The sequence below is a fragment of the Numenius arquata genome, chromosome 1, assembly GCF_964106895.1.
Source record: "Numenius arquata chromosome 1, bNumArq3.hap1.1, whole genome shotgun sequence".
In the NCBI taxonomy this organism is placed as follows: domain Eukaryota; kingdom Metazoa; phylum Chordata; class Aves; order Charadriiformes; family Scolopacidae; genus Numenius; species Numenius arquata.
In genome coordinates this window covers 122233562-122254265 of record NC_133576.1, presented here as the reverse complement: position 1 = coordinate 122254265, position 20704 = coordinate 122233562, and the positions used below count along the sequence as shown (strand labels likewise).

Sequence of the window (20704 nt, the reverse complement as noted above, 5' to 3'; positions counted from 1 at the left end):
TGTCTAAAGTAAAATAATCTACAGCTGATCTAAAAAGCACCCTTTAAACCACACATGAACAGAATACTGAATCATTAAACTGCTGCTTAAAAGTAGAAATGGGAAAAAGTTAAGAAAAAGCTCAGATGTAGTAACATCCACTGAAAAATAAATTTATTTTGCGAAAACTATAAACAATATATACACAATAAGCTTGAAGGGGTTTTACTTCTTGTTTACAGGAATGTACATTATTTTTGCAGATGTATTAACACTTCCTACAGTTTTGACATTGCCTACAACTTAGTGTCCATGATAATATTACCATCTTTGTCCTTCACTCTTACCCTCCCAGAGACGTACTTCGTTTCCTGTTGTCCATTCATGTACACAGTCTTGACAGTACCATCTGGGTATTCCCGTCTCTTGAACTCTGATGTGTGTAGTTCTCTCTGGCCATTATTGAATTCTATAGTTTTGCTTCCATCTCTATATTAAATAAATGCATATAAGTATTTAAAAAAAAAACCCTCGCACACATTAATCTTAAGCCTATGTTTAGTCCTTACAGTCTCAGAACAAACTTTAAATATGCAAGCCTAAGTGAAGAAAGAACTAAAAAAATTACAGTATTTGTGAAAAGCCTGTTTTTAAGATGTCACTCCAGCTGGTTAGTACTCAAAAACCTGTTTCTGCAAAACTGACATGACTTCTTTATACTTCAGAGCCTCTCCTGCACTTTCTCTGCACTAAATCTATTGCTGCAACAGTCCAAGAAGTTTAAAGCTTAATGTTCTGAGCGCTCTCAGTTACCAGCTGTTGGCCAGACCTGCTGCTCCCCCCATCTAGGTTCTCACGCATTCGCTAGAATTGTGCACAAATCAGAAAAGTCTCTAGGTTAAGGAGGCATTCAATCTCTGTCTCCTCCAAGCTACAAAAAAAAAAAATATTAAATTTCAAACAGTAAATACATGTTCACAGTACATTCAAATGCAAACTTTAGAAACAGGCCTCTGTCAGTGCGCCCTGGCTGCTACTGTCCCAGCAGCAGGTGGGGGTACCTGAAAAGAGAAAACTTACCTCTGAATACGAACAATAGTACCATCTGGAAAGATACTTTCTTCTTGCCCATCCGTAAATAAATTTTTAATAGTTTGATCAGGGAAGGTAATTTCTTTCTTGCCATCAGGATAATGCTTCTCTGAAATGTATTTTGAGACAATATGCTTATTACATAAATGCAGGTTTATATATGGACAGCAATTTTGAGTGTTGGTTGAGCGGGATGATTTCTTTACCTATTTGTCCGTTTGAAAATTGCAAGACCTCTAAGCCATCAGAATATGTAGTATGTGTAGTCTTAGCATCGGCATAGTAATAAATCTGCAGAAAACAGATTTAACATAACTAGTGAGAAGTTTTGTGTATGTGTACATTGCACATAAGTATAGAAAAATGCAGAAGATGCAAGGTACATACCACTGTTTGATCAGGCATAACCTGCTTCACATCCCCATTGAAGAAGGTTACAGTTACGGTCTTCCCATCAGAACCCACTTTTTTCCATGTCCCATTGGGGAAAAATATGAGGTGACAGCCGTTTTTCAAGACCTTTTCAACCTAATCAATACAATAGAGGTCAGTATTGAACCAACACACAGCTCCTTCCTCTTTCACAACAGCTGTTGTGGAATTTCAGGGTGCCAAGCTCTCATTTTACCTTTCCATCAGGATAAGCAGTTTCTCTCTCTATCTCTTCACTGTCTGTAGATGCAGGTGCAGATTGTAGTGACACATGAGCTTCTTGAGGAGAGCTGTCCTGAAATGACAACAATAATCTAAGCATAAACTCAAATCAAGTCTTGCCTTTATGCATGTTTTTTTTCCTAGGCTGACAGGTATTTTAGGATAGAAGAAGGAGCATCAGGGGACTAAGACAAGTATAGGAAGGCATAAACACAATCTGGGTTCTATGTAAGTCCTAGGTATAATTCAAGTGGTAAAAGAGACCGAGACTCAGCAATAATTGGTTGTCTGTAGTCAGCTGTAGTCTGGACTGAAGTGGAATTCAGTGATGTGTTGTAGCATGGTACACAACTGTGCTTTAAGTCAATCATATCAAGGTACTCAAGCATGAAGTCTCAAACCTAAATGCTATCTACAACAATTAATGTAAGAATTAATCCAACTATTTACAAGATTCTTGCATGGTTTCCCTACATGGAACATATCCATCTTTTTCCCCCTCCCTCAAAAGGTAAAACATTTTGCAAAATTCAAGGGAGCGGGAAAATATTATTTCATTTCATTTCCTCAGCCGAAGAATGTTGCAACTACTAGACACACGTAAAACATTCTGCATTGACTACTACATGGCCATTTTCTGTCATAACAATAAAATTGCAGTTGAAGAACATATCAGTTGAGTCAACAGCTTCACCAGTCACTTCCAGATACTCATTTAAGTACAAGTAACTATTGTTTTATTTTGGGTTTCCCCTCTCCCCTTAAAAATCAAATCAAATAAAAGTTGAGGACTTACTACCATAAAAGTCTTAGAGGAATCTTCTAGTGCCGTCATGGTCTCAGAGTTGGTTCTGTCACTAGCAGGTGCCGATGGAGGTGTTCTAGAAAGCCTTCCTACTCAGATACATGTAATAAAGTTAATTTGGACAGTAAAATTAAAGTACAGTTTTAAGTGTTACATAGGAGGTCAAGTTGTACCAGACACCTACATTTAAGTGCAGTAAAAACGGAAAGCAGCATATTTTATGAAAAGAATCAGCATAAGCCAACTCGCTCAGGTACGTCATTGAAGAGTCACTGCAATAGGTGGAATGCTTGCACTTCCCTATTTCATTTCTGAAGATTTACAAAGGAATTTTTTCCCACCCCTAGGGACCCAGACAACATTATTAGTTATGCCTTATAATGAATAAAGGAAGACTAATGTAACCTTTTAACAGGAACTGACTGGCAGACTTTTCCTGTGTCTCTCCTAGCGCACCAGACCGATCACCAAAATAAAACCAGCAAGGGCTTCAATTCTGGAACATATTCCCCTAACGGATAACGTAGCGGTTGTTTGAGCTGTCAGAGGTGTCAAAAAAGCACCCTCCAGGTACTTTCTGTATGTGATTATAGAATCATAGAATGGTTTGGGTTGGAAGGGACCTTAAAGATCATCTAGTTCCAACCCCCCTGCCATGGGCAGGGACACCTCCACTAGAACAGGTTGCTCAAAGCCCCATCCAGCCTGGCCTTGAACACCTCCAGGGATGGAGCATCCACAGCTTCTCTGGGCAACCTGTTCCAATGTCTCACCACCCTCACAGTGAACAATCCCTTCCTAATATCTAATCTAAATCTCCTCCCTTTCAGTTTAAAACAATTCCCCCTCGTCCTATCACTATGCTCCCTGATAAAGAGTCCCTCCCCATCTCTCCTGTAGGCCCCCTTTAGGTACTGGAAGACTGCTATAACTATGCATTAGGAAGGGGTGGAGCAGCCAACAGCGTTTGCTCCTAACCATGAACAAGGAACACCCTGCAGCATTGCCCGTGTGATTACAGACCCTGCTAACAGAAGATTCTGAAGAGACACAGCAGTTCCACTGACATCAACATAGTCATCTAGTCAACATCCATGGCTTGAAGAACGTCAATGATGAATGCCATTTTGGATTACAGAACGCAGCTTCTGGTATGCTCCAGAGCACCAAACATGACCAGAATGGTCTCATCACAGCTTTTGCCAGAATCTTACCCTGCAAGGTATTTATCCATATGCTCAACGAGTCCATTACAACCTATTCTCTACCTACTTCTAAGGTGGTGATGCGCTCTTTCTAATAAAAGCAAAAATCCACATGTTCTTTTAAAAAATTATCAGAATTCTCTGATTAGACAAACATTTATACCTTTTGCTTGTGAATAACTTTTGCCATTTATCTTGCTGCCCTTCTGTACTGGAGGAAGCAGAGATGCAGTTTGACTTTTTGGGCCTCTATTTGGTAGACACTAAAAGAAAGAAAGAAAGTTATTTGTGGTTTACGTGACATTTAACAATAACTCTTCATGCAGCGGCAAAAACTTTATACACCACACGACATGAAATTTACTGGGAGCTTTCTGCACAAACTACGTTTTTGAGATTCAGTCGGCAGAAAGGTTTATGTGAGGTAGCCCAAGCTGTACTTTGGAACTCTTCCTCTGTCTGCTGCCTCACTACCAGCAACGGCAGAATGTTAGTTTGGTGCAAGCAATCCAGAATAATTCTTACAAAATTTAGTTTCGAAACTAAATACAGCTGCTGTAGACAATGGTGAGCAGCCTGGTTTGCCTGGCTGATCCCTGAGGTGCAGGGGTTCACAGGTTAGATCCAATCTATGATTTTTCTCTTACAATCACATCATTTTGAATTTCTAAGATGAGTTCCTCAACAGAATGAATGCTGCATGTTGTGAACACTCACATTTGGAGAGAATGTGACGTTAACAAAATTCTGTGTCACCACTACTGGAGGCCCAAGATCAGTAAATGAAAAGTAAACATCTAGGTTGTAGCTACTGGATTCCGAGTTTATGATCCAAAACTCAGCATATTCACACAGATGAAATTAAGACACCAACATTAATAACTTACAGATTCTGCTTTTTTTAAAGTTATCCCAGAATGTTCTGTTTTCCTCTTGTTTGCAGCAGCTTCTACTTTCTTCCAGGCTTCTAGACGAAACCTCTCCATAATTTTGACTTCCTCTTTTAGCTCCATATTCTCATTTACTAAAGCTTCTATTTGATCTTTCAGGCGTCGATGAGTGGTTGACCATTTTGCCTCTTTTCGTTTTAAATCCTCCTGTAGCTCTGCAACCTGCTGTTTTAAAGCCTTAGAAAAATGCATGTTTATAAATTTCATTTTTTAATATATTAAAATATTTTAACGTTCTAATAGAAATACAAGCATATTTAAAATAAAAAGCACAAGAGTGGCAAAAAACCATGATCAGCTTAATGGGGCAGAGAAGGAGGAGGGTGGTTTTTTTCGCTGAAAGAGATATTATTTACTTTACCAACTTCATAAGCTCAGCTTCAATCACAAATGAAGTTGTTAGGAAAATTTGTAGGGAAGGAGGAGGGAAATCCATGTGATGTTTAATACAACTTGTCTGTGCACCTCGTGTACCATACATCCTGACAATGAAGAAAAATCTTGTTTCTTAGATCTCTGATACCTCTAGACCTATGAGTAATAACAAAATGTGACTTTGAAAATTGCAGAAGATTGCTACATTTACTGTACAAGTTATAGACAGAATAAAACTCAAGGACAGTTCTAGTTCGCACTTTGATCCACTACCACGAATAAAAACTTACAACTTAATATTAACTACAGTAGTTTTGTATCAAAGTTGAAGATAATTCTGCCATAGACATGAGCAGGTTTTAGTATGGAAATGTGAAAAAAAATATTTGCTCAGCAGGGGGGTTTGCCATAAAACCATCAAACAACATTGTGAAGACTGTAGTTCCTTCCTCAATTAGGCCTTGTCTACTAACCGTTCCCATCTTAAAATCACTTACAACCTTTCAATTAACGTAGAATTTGGTACTCAATTGCCTTTAAATGAATTTAAGTCTTCCTGTGTGGACTAGAAGAATAACATAGTTTTTATACCTGAATTTCATCACGTTCTTTTTTATCTGGAATTGCTCTAGCTTCTGTGGTATATTTTTCAAAAACTTTACGCTCCTTTTGCAGTTTTTTTATTTCCTTTTTTTTGTATTCTTCTATTTCAGCCAGTTCTTGAGCTTTCTGCTGTTGAAAGTCTGCAATTTCTTTCCTATAATTACGAAACAAAATTGTTGTTTTAGGTCAAAACTACTTCAAATCTGGATTTTAAGGAAGAAAATGAAAACTCTGTGGTCACTGATTCCAAGCCAGCATCTGTTACCTGCAGGAAGACATAACTATAAATGATACTACTAATTCAAGGAGTCAGAATTGTCATACAGCTAGCATTCTAAATCCAATAATTTCTATTTTTATATCTTCCAGTCATAAAAGTTATCCCAAATTTAACAAAGCTTTGGCCAAGATCTTCCAACACTCTTCAAAGCAGTAGAACAGTGTTCCCCCAAAATTAGTGGGGAAAGAGAATGTACTAACAGCAGGAGGTCACAAATTAAATATTAGCCAACAACACGATGCTGTTTCCAAACAAAACTAAAGTGACTTTGGTAGGAACAGGTGTGCCACATTTGAGTCAACAGAGATAATTATTCTGCTCTATGTGTCACTTATAATTCCCCCCAGTTCAAATGAAAATATTCTCCAATCCAAAGGTAGAGCATCAATCATGCTAGCATGAAGATCAGCTTTGCAAGACCAATTTAGGACTTGGAACAAAAATATACTAGTTCTCCCATTTATAGCCTTTAAGGGCATGGTATGGAACTAGCAGGGGTTCTTAATATTATAATTTGTGTGTGAGTAATAATTACAGTTCAGTATATACCTAGAGCAACAACCAGTTTCTTGACCTATGTCTCCACTGTAATTGAAACACAGCAATTATTTACCCGTGCTGTTGGTAACTGGACATTATGATAGTCTGGAACATACTACGTGGGTGAATACACCAAAACATTTCAATTAAAAATTACCTGATATTTGCCAAGGCATGCTCTCTTTCTTCACGAAGTTTACTTAGAGTTGAGTTTTCAGCTCTGAATTTCGCTATTTCAGTTTCCAGTTCAGTGAGTGTATCTCTCAGTACCTGGGATGGAACAGTGTTTCCTGCCAAAGAACAGCCAGGTACAAGTTATCTGAGCAGCATCCATCAGACTGAAGTAAACAATTATCACATACCAGTTAAAAAAAAAATGAAAAAAAAAAAATAAAAATCAAGTGATACTATTTTAGAGATAGTAGTAGTATTGCAAAAAAAATATACTATTCAAATAACAGAGAAGTGACATGTTTAAAGCACTCTGCACTATTTACTCAAATACCTCAAATATTGAGTATATCATCTTTGTAGAACTAAATCTATATTAGTAATTGGAATGTGAAGGGCTTCACATCAAACTAAAGAAATTAAATGAAGATATAAGGGCCAAGAATCAAACAGGGAAGTTTACGGCTGAAGTTTTTCCAAGTTTTATTCACAACAAAGTCTGTTCACACCCATCACAAATGTGAAATGTATTACAGAGGCCAATAATAAGATTTGTGGGCTTTTTTGCCATCCCAGTTTCCTGTTCAGTCACTACTTAATACTCCCAGGGTTTTAATAATCTGCTTCTGAGTATGCAAGGCAAGGGCCTAAATACTGATGTAGCAGTTGCCTCATTGACCCTTAAGTGCTCCAAGTTTCAGTAAAAAGCCCCTACCTCTCTTCCTACAAACAGCATCTAGCAGGCATCTCCAGATAAATCAATTCTCCACAAAACAATAAGCAGAAATAGCAGCTTTCATAGGAACTTCTCATAAAAACCTAAAGAAAATCCTAAACGTTCACTGGAGCAGAGTTTGAAACCAAGATCTCCCCACCTTACAGAGAAGAGATTTAAATGCTAGGCTATGCCATTGTGCTTTTCACTGAACAATTGCATTTTTAATGATCTCACATAAATGCAACAGCTTCAGCAGGAGCTATTAGGAGCAGTCTTTCCCCAGACTATAACCATGTGGTCGAAATCAACTTGGGTGAAGCAGAAAAATTAATCCATGATTCCCATATTCCACATGAATTCTCTAGATACTATACTACTGTCAGAAAATATGAACAGGGGTGCCACATCCTTATATTTTATAAGGAGAACAAGGTAACCTAACAGTCCATAGCACTACCCTACTGTGGTGTAAATGCACGCTGTCATTGGAAAGGGAGGTACCACCTCATTTTTGGCATGCCTTTGACACTTTGCTAGATTTGAAAACAGTGATCAAGCAGCTCCAGATTGTTAATTCAATGATCTGGTCTGACAGAAATCTAGCCTCCAGGGAAAAAAAATAAATAAAAAATAAAAAAAAAGGTTTCACTCATTGTACTCATTCTGCAAGTTGCAAAATTGTTAGATCTGACACCAGATGCAAGCTGAGAACGGGGCCATTCCCTGCAGCACCCTTTGGTATATATATCAGGTTGCAGCTTAAGTGTTAGAAGGTAAGACTTGTAATAGATGTCCTCTTCAACATTTCCTACCAGTTGCTGTTCTTTCAGCTGCTGGCTCCTGTTCCACGTTTGATTTGATGTCGGGCTCTGAGTGACAGCCTGCCTTGTGTTTCGGTTTCAGTGAAGGAAACAGTTTCATCATCAGGTTTGATACAGGAGGTCCATTTGAGTCACTGTCCACTGCAGACTCTTTGGACATTCCATCTCCCCTCTTTGAGGCAACTTTTCTCTTTATTGCTTTATCTGGGACAGTTGTATCATTCTTACTGGAAAAGTCCAGCTGTAAAGGTATTTTAGTATATTTTTCAGGTAAATCACTGTTTACATAATTTTCATCAAGATCGCTCCATGTTCTTTCATCGTCAAACTCAAACTTACTCCTACTTATATAACACATGCTTCTCTGGTGGTCTGAAGCTTTTCTGATCTTTTGCTTTGACAATGCACTGCAACCTTTGTCTGACAAGCCAAGGTCAGCATCTCCATTTTTGCTTTCTTTGCTGATGTCTGTAATAGAACTTCCATCATCAAAAAATTCTGGATCACTTTCTCTATGGCTCATAAAGGATGTCTTGACATTATCATTTTCATGCTTTAGTGTGGTCTCAGATTCACTCTCCGAATCTGTAGTAGTATCATCATCGCCCTCACCCTTATCTTCATTTACAGTCCATTGATTACTTTTTAAAGCAGGAGCTGCTGTCATGGAAGAAGCTGAAAACATTACACTGTCCATTTTATCCAATGAATCCTTCATTCTAAAAGCTGTTCCAGAATTTGAGACTGTATGCATAACTGCTCTATCATTTGTATTTCCCTGTGTCATACAGTCTGCCTTTTGATTTTTCCTATTTAGAAGTTCAACAGCCAGTGCCTTTACTTGCTGCTCTTTTGCCTTGATAGGGGTAGAAGACATTCTACGGCCTTTTAAAGTCTGCTGATCTTGATCTAAGATCCTTTGCACAAATGAGGAATTACTTGAGAAAGATATTTCATCTGCAGCTTGTTCTAGAAACAGAAATTCATCTAATTCCAGATTCTCTTTTTCTTTTTCTTTTTCCCAGTTTTCCAGTTTATGCTGAAATGAAACTTCAAAAGACAGTTCTGGGTCTTTTACAGAGTGACCTACAGGACATTTAGAATTAGAAAAGGCACTGGCCAGCTCGTGAGACAACTGAGGCTTTTCTGTGCCAGGTAATTTGTTTCCAATTTTTCCAGTGTTAGACTTAGCAAGTTCTTCTACATTCTCTTTATTTTCTATTTTGTTGTTAATTTCTGATGGGAAAGAATCTCTCGCCTGTCCATCACGATTTTTTCCCAGTTGCACTCTTGTTTCTAATGGTGAGATATTTTTTCCATTGTGACTCCCGAGTACCAGGGTCTTCTGAATAGGACAATGTTTTGCTTTATGAAGGTTGTTATACTTTTTACACGGTACAAAAGGCTTCTCAGAAACCAGTTCTTTGCCAGGAGCCATGGTTTTCTTCTGCATTTGTGATCTGTCCACTTTAATAACATTTCTGTCATCTGAAGCTCTTTGTTGAAGTTTTGGGGTGTTTTCTCCAAGTTTTGTAATTTTAGATTTGGCATTAGTGAATCTTGTTAAGCCTTCTCCTCTCTTCAGGAAAGGTCGTTTGACCACTGGTTTTTGAATGGCTGATCCATTTGTCTCCTGAAAACGGGTAAGAAAAAGTAAAAAGTTAAAGAGCCCCTTACACAGCTTGAAGATTTCCCACATGTGAGCAGGAATTTATATAGTGAACAATAAAGTTTAAAAAAAAAAAAAAAACCTGTAACTTCTGGTTTTGCTCCAGACGCTGCTCTTCTAGTTGTATCTGTTCTTCCAGGAATTCTTCAAATGTCTGTTTCTTCTCCTGAATCGCAGCTTTAATAGGTCTAGTGTAATTTTAAAAAAATCAAGTCTTACATTTCTGTATAAAATAACTGTGTTTAATGTCACTTCTATTCAAAGACTTGGGATGTAATTACATAAAAGATGACAAATTATGCAGTAATTTGGTCATTAAGTATCAGTTAATCTGAGAAATGCATTATAACACCTAGCTGTTTATCATTTGAGAAATGGTTTATCAAATCCCTGCTATAATTAATATACATATCTAAAAGATACTGTATGCAGGTTTTGCTGTTTCTTCTTTCACTGCTTTTCTCGGTGACCCTTTCTTCTGCCCAGACCACCAAACTTTCACTCATATTTTAGCCATATTGCCAACTTCTACAGTATTACCTTCCCACTTGGTAATGCTACTGAGATCGTGTTCCTTACCTCTCTCCCATTGATTCTCCTTCCTCCTTCACAGCCTTGTACTGGGTCTGGCTGGGAAGGAGTGAGCTTTCCTCACAGCAGCCCATATGGTGCTGAGTTTTGGATTTTTGACTACAACAGTGTTGATAACACACCAATGTTTTAACTATTACGCTGTGTTTCATTTTTCATGCTGCTCCCTCACACCCAGCAAGGTAGGCTGGGGGTGCGCAAGAGGCTGAGAGGGGACACAGGCAGAACAGGTGACCCAAACTGAGCAAAACAATATTTTATGCCATATAACATCATGTTCAGCAGTAAAAACGGGGAGCTTGGTCTTCCAAAAGTAGCTATTGCTCAGAGACCAAGTGGGCATCAGTCGGCCTGTGAGAGGTGGAGAGTGACAGCATTTGCATCATTTGGGGTTCCCCTCCCCCACCTTTCCTCTACTTTTATCTCAACCCAGAAGTTCTCTTGAGTTTGCTCTGCTGATACCCTCCCATTCTGCTCTGGGGGACAACGTGAGCAAGCGACTGGGTGGGTGTTTTGTTGCCAAGCTGGGCTCAACCCACCACAGCCTGAAATAAGTATTTTTTGTTTTTGTGATGACCTGGCAGACAAGGCAGAGCTTTAAAACAATGCCAACCACTACTTTTCTTCTACCAACTCTATAAAAAAAGCTTTTACCATACATGAGAAGGCTTCTACCACAAGCACTATTATTACTACTTAGGCATGAAGGGATGTTTAAGCAAACATAACTCCTGGTAATAAACTAAAAAGCCACAGCCTTACACTCCTCCTTCACATTACTACTTACACCACATAACAGTGGATAGGAGGTTGTAATAAATCTAATTGGGGAACAGTAATTATAACTGCTTAGATACTAAGCCTATACTAAAATGTGCTTTTAAATTATTATTACCCCCGGTCATACACACCTCTTCAGCCAATACACAACATCCCATCTTTCACAGCATAAGCAATTTCAAGCCAGAGCCTCTATTAACTACAGGTCTCCACGTTACCTAGCAAAATGGAATACTTGGTTGAGGTTACACAGCTTGAGAATATCAGACTCTTTCAAACAGGACTCAGAATTCAACCAAACTCATATTATCTATTTGATAAAAACTGCATGATAATGGCCCGAATTACCTTTCCTCTGTATTAGTCCATAAATCTTTTCCTCCGCTGGAGTTTTCAGAGAGATCTGCACTTTCCGCACATAAAGGATTGATGTGATGATCTTCACTCTCCATTAATATTTCCATCTTTTGTTCTGGACACCCCATGTTTTTCCCTATGAAATTAAAAGAATTTATTTTTTTTCCCCTCCCGAACAGCAAATCAGTTTTCAGCTCATACTTTAGGCAGGATTCAGGTCAGATTAAAACCAGAAGGGAGGTTCATGGTAATGCAGTCTGAATTCCTACATAAAATAGTCCAAAGATTTCCCCAAATTAATTCTTATTTGAGCATTCTTTTTAAAGGAACATCCAATTATGTATTAAATATTTTCCACAGACCTTAAATAAGCCATTCTGATTGTTAATTTATGGCTTAAAAATAAAACAACTGAACAAATTTCAATGCCTGCTCTGCTGAAGAGCTCTCATTGAGCTTCTGTTTCCCATGTATGCATATATAAATTAAGATCAATTTATACTTTCACATCCTCTTAGACCAAGCCATCTGATTAAAAGCTTTAAAGCTGGTATGAAGTATGATGAAATGCAATCTCATACCTTTTCCCAAAAACCTCTACAGATTTTCAGCAACCTTATTAAACTGCTGGATTAAAACCCAAACCACTATTCCAATCACAGCAGCATAGCAGTCATGTGGGTGCCAATGGTAAAACTGAGGAGGAAAAATAAACAACTCCAGTGAATTGCTTCTGATGTACAAATAATTTTTAGTCATATGACGGGATCTCTTTGTCAACCCATTTTGACTCCTAATTCCTGTTCAGTTACTAATCCTCACAACAGAGCTGATCTGAAGACGTTCCATATCCCTGGATAGATTGTTATTTTCCATTTGGCATGTGAAAACGTGGGTACAGTTCAGCCCAAACAATTCAGCTATCCAATAATTGTCATTATTTGCTATTTTCCCAGTATTTAACATATATAAGATTTAGCAGTAAAGATTATTTTTTTTCCAAAAACGGACAAGCATTTCATACTAACAGAAGAACTTTATTTTTTCCTCATGCTGCTTTTAACAAAATTCACACGGACATCAACAGGAACACTGAGGTCTGTAAGCTGTCAGTAAAGCAACCAACAAATTAAGCAAACCAACACTTGTATAAAATCTTCCTAATAAGTAAAAGAAAATTATGCTCAGTAACTACAAAGGGGAAAAAGAAATAATCACCACACACAAAGTTATCCTTCTATAAATGACTAAACAATAATATATTTGTCCTCCTCGTTTTTCACACAATTCTGCATTTTCAGAGGCACATACATACCTTGTTTCCCACAGGCAGACACTTCTGAAGGACTGCTCTTCAAAGTTGAGGTGCGTTCTTTGTTGTTTAACTTTTGTAAGAGATCACTGTCTTGTGTATGTGGAGAAATAATCGGAGCATAAGCTCTGTCTTCAAAGTGATTCTGATATCCAGATGACCCCAACTGGTGTACAGTTGTTGAGCCCACTGAATGCCCAGGTCTTAGCTTTTGACTTTCAGCCATTACAGTATGGCCTTGAAATTAAAAAAAAAAAAAAAAAAAAAGGCTGTGTTATTGTATTTGCATGACAGCATCAGCGTTCCACAGGAGAAAAGAAATGGTACTGAAGGGCAAGATTGATCATCCAGTCCCCACCCTTATGTTACTGAGCAAGAATAAGTGATATGGCAATCTGGATTTCGTTCTCCTAATGCTAAACCCTAAATTCATTTTTCTCAGATAGGCAGAGTAAAAGAAAGATATTCACTTAAGTCAGGTTGGACTGAGACTGCCAACAAAAGAAAATACTCCTGCTCAACTCTGAAAGCTTTTTCCAGCCCAGCACTGGCCCCTCCCTTTGGACACAGCAAACAAGGCTGGAAAACTGATACAGGTTATAAGTGTTTGGTTTTCAATACAGATCAGCTCCCAGTCTAGTCCAGTTCACCACCTGAACAAATTTGTGCTGTGTGAGCACAAACAAGGAGGGACCACTTCCTTTGGATAGAATAACAGCTTAAAGCAATCAAAAGTGTGAGAAACAGCTAATCAGAAAGGAGAGCAACTGTTTCTTTTACACTGTCTATTTATATTTAAAATATGTTCTTCGAAACAAGGGCTCCCATCATAGCACATATTAATCAAGTTACAATTACAGTTAGCATTTTATAAAAACAAAATAGTATTCCTTCTACAGTAGCACTCAACTTTCAGGCTCTGAAGTGATGCAGCAGTTTTTAACTAATCAAGTAGTCTTAAGATGAAGAACACTGAATACACTTTCAGATTTTAACTGGAAAATGAGATTAAATTCTTCAGTTTACTCAAAGTGCCTCATATACCTTCTTTCTCAACTTACCAAGAACTGCTGTCTGGCCAGCTACCATGCTAAGTAGCTTCTGCTGCTCTTCCATTAGCCTTTGAAGTTGCTCCATCTGTTGTTTCTTTAGCTGTTCCTGTTTCTGTTGTTGCAATTCCTTCAGCTTTTCAAACAAAAAAAAAAAAATGTATTAGAGGTTAGGTTTACTTAAAATGTACCACAAGATTAGAGTCATCAAGACAACTGGTATTTCTTGTTTTAAAGATGTTCCATTAGGTAAGTGTAATGTGAAGGAAATTAAGAATTTTCTGGCTATGAATGCACATGCAATTTCCAGTTTGGTCAATCAACAGTTCCACTAGTCTTTAATTGACCAATCTGTAAACAATAGGAATCAGAACACTCATTTCTACTGCATGGGAAAAATATTCAAATTCTGCTCTTTTAACATTAACTTCTACTATGACATGTTTTTATTAAAATGTGAAACACTTCATAATAATTAAAGCTTTAGAAAAAGTGTGGAGTTTTTTTTCTCTCCAAGATCTCACAGTGAACAGTACTGATACAAAGGACCAAGAGAGGGGAAAAAGAGCATCACAGAACATTAAGACTCATGAAGCTGCCAGAAAAAAAGAATTAAAATACTTAAATGCAGTAATCCAGTTTTCATTTTCTTGTGTAGCAGGAGTCCCTGACACTGCCTCAAGACCAGCCTTGAGGGCTATATGAAGGCAGGACACTCCACACCCTACCAAACCACCGCAATGGGCGGTGGGCCTCCATGTCCATCTCTGTCACCAACACATACATATCTACTAGATTCAGCTCCTCCAAAAGACAGACAGGAGGCCTGATGAAATCCTTCCACAGATGAACAACTGGACCACAGCTGTCATCCAACAGGAAAGAAAAAAATTCCCTTGTAGTTCCTTAAAATTCCAGTGAAAACACAAGTAAGGCACTATGCAAGTAGAAGCTATGAGCTAATGATCAAGATCCAAAGATCACCTAAGTCTCATCTCCAACCCCTTCATTTAATTAAATGAATCATGCTTCTACCTGTTCCTATAATAATATCCTCAGAAAACCAAATTGAAAACAAAATCTCATACATCCAGAACTACATTCGACATTACAAACATCAGATTCATTTTTCAGTAACACATTAGATTGTCAATAACTTTCTAAGACAGGAGACTTAAGAATTCCTCTTAAGATACTGTTAAACCAGCTGATATCAGTCATTTAGCCACGGTTTGATACTGCTAACAATACTGAAAAAGTGATTAAATATTTTCCTATCATGTAAAATAGAGGAGAAAACTTTTATAGCACCAGGTAAGTTGTGGAATTCTATGCTAGGGACTCACACACCCCCCACTTGAGTGAACAGACATAGGGATTTGTGCTGAGGTAGCTCTCAGCAGAGTGGACAGGGAGGTGAGCGAGTTCTTAATCCTTAACAGCAAGATCTATTAAAGTGCCTCTGAACACCTTCAGCTTACGCAGTGTGTATATAGCAATTGGGAAGAGGTACGAGCAAACATCTAGCCAGTAACATTGGGTTAACTGACATGCTTGCACTGGAAAAAAAAAAACCAAAACAATTAACAACGTTACAGCGTTGGAATTCCAGGACCTTTTTGTCCCAATGTCTTGGGTACTTCATCACATTCAACACTAACATCTCTCTTCCTCCAAAGAGAACCAGGTATATGGGTGTACATACCTACTTTGAGAACTAACAGAAGATGTTGCTATAGATACAAGAACATACAACTCCACCATGTTGTGAATATCTGTGGTGAAGATATTCCACTGCAACGACCAGCACCCCGTTTCCACAGCTTGAAGTGAAGAAATAATGGAACATTGTAAAACTGTGGGTACCTTCCCAGGTAAAAAGATTTTGAGAACAAGTACACTGCTACTGAATACCATTTCATTTTAAACTGGAACCTGTGCCAGCTGGAAATAACAGAAGTTAAGGCTCTCAGTAACTGCATATCATGAGGAGACCAATTTTTATACACACATAACTATGATGTAGGACTTGCTTTTTAAGCTTGACGTGTTCTGTAAGTTGCAAAGAGTTTGCTTACTCCCGGGTATGACAAATCATATGCAGAAACAAAATCTTAATCGATGTATGTCAAGGAATTCTAGAACTTATACCTTTTCAAGCTTTTGTAAGAGTCTATCGCTGTGATCAGATTTATTCTGACCATCCACTTCACCATGGACAAAGTCTGTTTCAGAAGCTTCTGCGTTATATGCTGCTGCTGGAAAAGATGTTTCAGTGGGATATTGCCGAAGTGTACAAGTGCTGCCTGACTCTTCCTCACACAAGGAGTCCTCACTTACAGAACAGCTCTCTGAAAGACGCGACACTTCAGCAGGGAAAGCTGTGATGTTTTCAGGTCCAGATAATACATTTACTTTGTTGATTTTCAAACCAGTAAAATTGGGATCTAATAAGACTCCAGCACGGGAACAGTCGGACATCCAATGTGCGATGAAGTTTTGTTCACTACTCGCATCTTCAACAGTTGGCATCTTGTAAATTGTATTCCAATTTATGTGCTGATATAGCATTAACATAACAATATCACATTATGTAGCGTTAGGACAGTAAAACTTTCAAAGTTCCAGGTATTTGGTACGGATGGTTACTGACTTTTAGTACCTAGATAGTAAGCAGATAAACAAAATAAGAAAATTATAATAACAGATTTCCAGTAAAAGATAGTTACTCTCTTAAAACCAACATAGAGTATTTATAAAAATAAGTCACAATCTACATTTCCCTAGGCAATAGGAACAATTTAGACAATTAGTAACGAAGACTTTCTGTGCAGGAAGCCAACATAAATAAACAGTAAGATTAAAAGTTGGATTGAGTGCAGCTAATATTATATCAAATTATGAAGCTGTGTATAATATTCTCTTCAGTAGTACAGTGAGGGATTCAGAGTTTTTCTTTTAAAGTCCCTGCAACAAAAGAAGAGCGGTGATTTGAGGAGTTGAAAGACAGACTTCCCGCCCAGGACCTTCATATTAATGCAAAGTTATGCAAATGCATATGTCCATCTACATACAAACGTTCCACTGCACATATTTCAATGCAGTACTTGTCATTTTTGTGTCTTCCTTAGTTTCTCATCGAAACTCTACAATCATACTGCCCATTAGCTTCTTCCTCCCAACAAACTTTTTTTGGGGATGGACTTAAAAGAAGCTGGACAACCGCAACAGTTTCAGTGATAACCAAATTCCTACAAGTGTCATAAAACATGAATGAATTCACATAGATGGGAGACCTAAAGTGATTTCCTCACTGAGGAAGAAAAAGAGATAGAACTGCTACCGATGATGATGTGGCAGCAAGAGCCTGACCACTCAGCCCCGCTACCTCAGACTAGTCCCGGGGCAATTAACCCTCTGCCTGTGCAAATGGGGTGTCATGGACAGACAATCGCAGCGGCCCAGGCTCCTGCTGCTCAGGGAATAATTTCTTAAAGCTTCCTTGTTCCCAAGAGATCAGTTCATACCAGCTCTCACTCAATATTCCTGCTGTAACGGGGCTTACACTTTCAATCAAAGTTTGAAACCATGACTGGGAGAAACAGAGAAATTCCCTTAGGGAAAGGTTTCTCAGCTGCCTTCTGTTTTTAGACACCAGCGGGAGTTTCCCAGCGAGGTACAGGTTCCTGCACTGGCAAATCCAAGCCTACAGGGCTCACACGCGATTTCTCCTGTCACCTTTGGAGACCCTTTGGAGGCCGCCCGCCGAGTGTAAAGCTGCCCCTGCAGCCCAAGGGCAGCAGCGCCTCCGCGCCAGCCGAAACAACCGGCGAGGGCTGAAGCTGACCCGTCCCGGGAAGACGAGGAGGGACGAAGGAATCCCCCCCGAAGGCCGCCGGTAGGGAGAAGAGTACAGCCACACTCTCCGGTCGAACCGAGGGGCCGGGCCCGGCGCCTCCCCTTCCCCACAGGCGCTGTCACCGCCACAGCCCGCGGCACCGCGACGCCCTCACGGAGACCGCCGCTTCCCCGGCCCCGAAGCACCCACACCGTGACAGCTCCGACTCACGGCCCCTCACAGGTGCCGGGGCGGCAACACCCCGCCGTCGCTCCTCAGACCGCTCCGCTCTGGCCGCCGCCGCCACCCCTCTCTTTCGATTACAAACCTGCCGCCATCCCGCAGCCTCCCGGCGCCACCGGCCGGGTACCGCCCCGGCGCTGGGCATGCTGGGAGTTGTAGTCCCAAGCGCTGCCTTCCCCGCCCAGCGGCGAGGCGGCACTCCGGCCCTCGAACTACATCTCCCGAGAGACTCGGCGGCGAAAAGGCCGTTGACGAGCACCAACAGGGAAGTAGCTGCCACTACCCCGGTTCCTGCCCGGGGCTGCCAGGGGCGGGAAGAGGCGGCGGGGATCGAGGCGGAGGGGTGTTTCTCCGGTGGCTGGGCCTGCCCCGCCCTCCCTTCCGCAGTTGGAGGTTGGCTCCGGGGCCCTTTCTGCGTCGCGTCCGGTGGCCCTTCGGAGAGACGGGGTTTCTCTTCGGGCAGGGCCGTTCCTGACGAGGCGGAAGGCTGTAACTCCGCAGAGTTCTCCAGCGGCCGTCCCGGCGCGGTGTGTGAGGAGATTCCTCTCTAGTGAGTTGTCACCAAGCCTCGCAGGGTGTGGGGGTTTATGCAGGGGTGGTGCTTCGGACTTTTACCGTGCTTTTATTGGGGCTAGTTACACCCTTTTAAGCTTTAAATAGCTGCAGTAAGGGAGGAACGGAGAGATAAATGAGTAAAAAGCATCCCCTGGCTTTCTGACATTTTGTGCTTTAGGCATGCTCTGTCTTCCCCAGCGAAGTTAGCGTTTTCCTCTGAACTCTACTGGGCGGCAGAGTGTCACCCTCCAGGACACTTGTGGTACTTCGCAGGCTGTGACCGTTTTTTGCAGCTTTTCTGGGCAGGTGCAAACCCGGGCTCCAGGCTGTATAAACCCAGGGAACCCTTTCCGTTGCCCACTACTAGTTTTATTTTCCGCTGTTAACTTTCTGTAGTTCCACGGGGCTCTTTCTGCTAAACTTCCCATTATCTTTCCTGCACTTTGATTTTGGCGGTTATGAATATGTTGTCTACGTGATGTCCTCAGGCTGGATTCTGCTTTAACAGTGGGAAGCTACTGTGATAGAAAATACAAGGATTTGAACTCGTGCTCTTTTAAAGCACAGCATCACATTTAGTCCCTTTCACATCTTTAATAGGAAAATACAGCAGAGGTTTGTTTTCAGTTCACTTGCACACTGAAGGCCTTGCAGGACTACAGATAGTTCATGGTCTGTTGTTGGACAATAAAAAAATATTTTTGGCTCCCTCTCTACTAAAAATATAATCCATTGCTAACAATAGTATTGTTACTACAACCCACATTTGTGGGTTGATCATGGAGTACAAGTTTCTGTGCTCTTGTCAAATCCTTGTGAGGCTATTGGGGCCTTACGGATTCCCACCAACATAAATTAAAATTGTAAGAATAAAAGCAGTGGTAGTTGTCAGCAGCTCCATTTTGTATCACTTCCTTATCTGGTGCTGCAACAACACAGTACTTCAGCTATAAAAGTGTTTCATCAGTAGTTAATTAATTCTCAACACACAGATTAAATACAATAGTTTTCTATTCTGATTTTGAATTTTGGAAAGTTGAAACTGTTAAAATGCCTTAAGAAGTTTGGTTCTCTAGGGAAGTAGGGGAAGAGAGGCTACTATTCAGTGGTAGCATTCATCAACAATGAAGGAGAATAAAACCTTCACTCAAGGGGGAGAAAAACTGCCGGGGATAGACTTTGAGCAGGTTTTAACCCAATTTCCTGCTCTCTGTCAGGTATTCCAAAGTTCAGTTCGGCTTTAACAGTGGCAATTTCCTTCTCCTTCCAAGCGCAGCAAGGGTTACTGCTCCTTATTGTGCAGTAGACTGCACTTTGCTTGGTTTTTTTATTTGACTGGGTTGCTGTCCCTTTGGGCATTTTTACAGGGAGGTATGGGTGTCTTCTAGCCCTTCCTACCTACAACACTTGGGCTCTCCAGTTGTACCTCACGCTGTTGAGGAAGCAGGAAGATCCTTCAGGGAGGGCAGCTGCCTGAGCGGGTGAGTGTAAATGATTTGGCCCCCTCAAAATCTAAAAAGAGGATTGGGATCAGGGGTCATTTCATACCTTGTGCTGGAAACAGAGAAGGGGGCGGGGAGGCTTTGCAGACAGACTTGCAGGAAATGAATCCCTCAAGTTTACACATTCCTTTCTGGTTACTGGCTGACCTACAGTTTATTTACAGATCAGTTCTTGCAATATTTTTTTTTCTCAGTTCTTAGCAGCTTCGCTTTCATAAGTGAATGTAACATAAAATACTTTGTGGAGTTTTGCACCACATGTAATTACCAATTTCAGTTGCTTCCGGTGTTTTTTGGTGTGAGATATGGATGTACAAGCAGGGCTGATGCTTGCAATAGGTTGCGTGTATTTCATTGACTTCTAATAAACTTTTTGTTTCGGCTGTACAAATAGAGTTCATTATTTCTTGAGGAGACAACTTCTGGTGATACTTCAGCAGTATCCAGAATCTGCTTCAGAGAATATATTGGGAAAACTAGTGCACGTAGAGCTCTAGTGAAAAGGGAGGCAGTGTCCAGATCTGTACAGTGGTTGTTATACGAAGCGTTTGGCACATTTGGCCTTAGATATCAAATTAATCTATCTTGTTCATGACCAGATTCAAAATAAAGTTG

At 40.1% G+C, this 20704-nt stretch overlaps 1 protein-coding gene across 1 annotated transcript; it reads right to left on the bottom strand.

Moving 5' to 3' along the window:
• Nucleotides 1-275: 275 nt before the first annotated feature.
• Nucleotides 276-16613, bottom strand: CPAP (centrosome assembly and centriole elongation protein). Its single transcript, XM_074148183.1, has 16 exons — nucleotides 16103-16613; nucleotides 13964-14087; nucleotides 12906-13139; nucleotides 11582-11726; nucleotides 9945-10050; nucleotides 8185-9826; nucleotides 6641-6773; nucleotides 5652-5817; nucleotides 4623-4862; nucleotides 3899-3998; nucleotides 2522-2619; nucleotides 1700-1798; nucleotides 1459-1599; nucleotides 1278-1362; nucleotides 1060-1180; nucleotides 276-468 (listed from the first exon to the last, which is right to left on the bottom strand). Exons 1-16 carry the CDS (start codon nucleotides 16526-16528, stop codon nucleotides 276-278), a joined length of 4053 nt encoding a protein of 1350 aa, XP_074004284.1. The 5' UTR covers nucleotides 16529-16613.
• Between the last annotated feature and the right edge of the window lie 4091 nt (nucleotides 16614-20704).

What these genes read in the sequence shown, in the direction of transcription:
- CPAP (XM_074148183.1), bottom strand. Translation starts at nt 16,528, where the DNA reads ATGTTAATGCTATATCAGCACATAAATTGGAATACAATTTACAAGATG. An exon ending in TCTTACAAAAGCTTGAAAAG is followed by an intron (nt 14,088 to 16,102) that starts GTATAAGTTCTA and finishes TTGTTTGAAAAG; the next exon opens with CTGAAGGAATTGCAACAACA. An exon ending in TTATGCCTGATCAAACAGTG is followed by an intron (nt 1,363 to 1,458) that starts GTATGTACCTTG and finishes TGTTTTCTGCAG; the next exon opens with ATTTATTACTATGCCGATGC.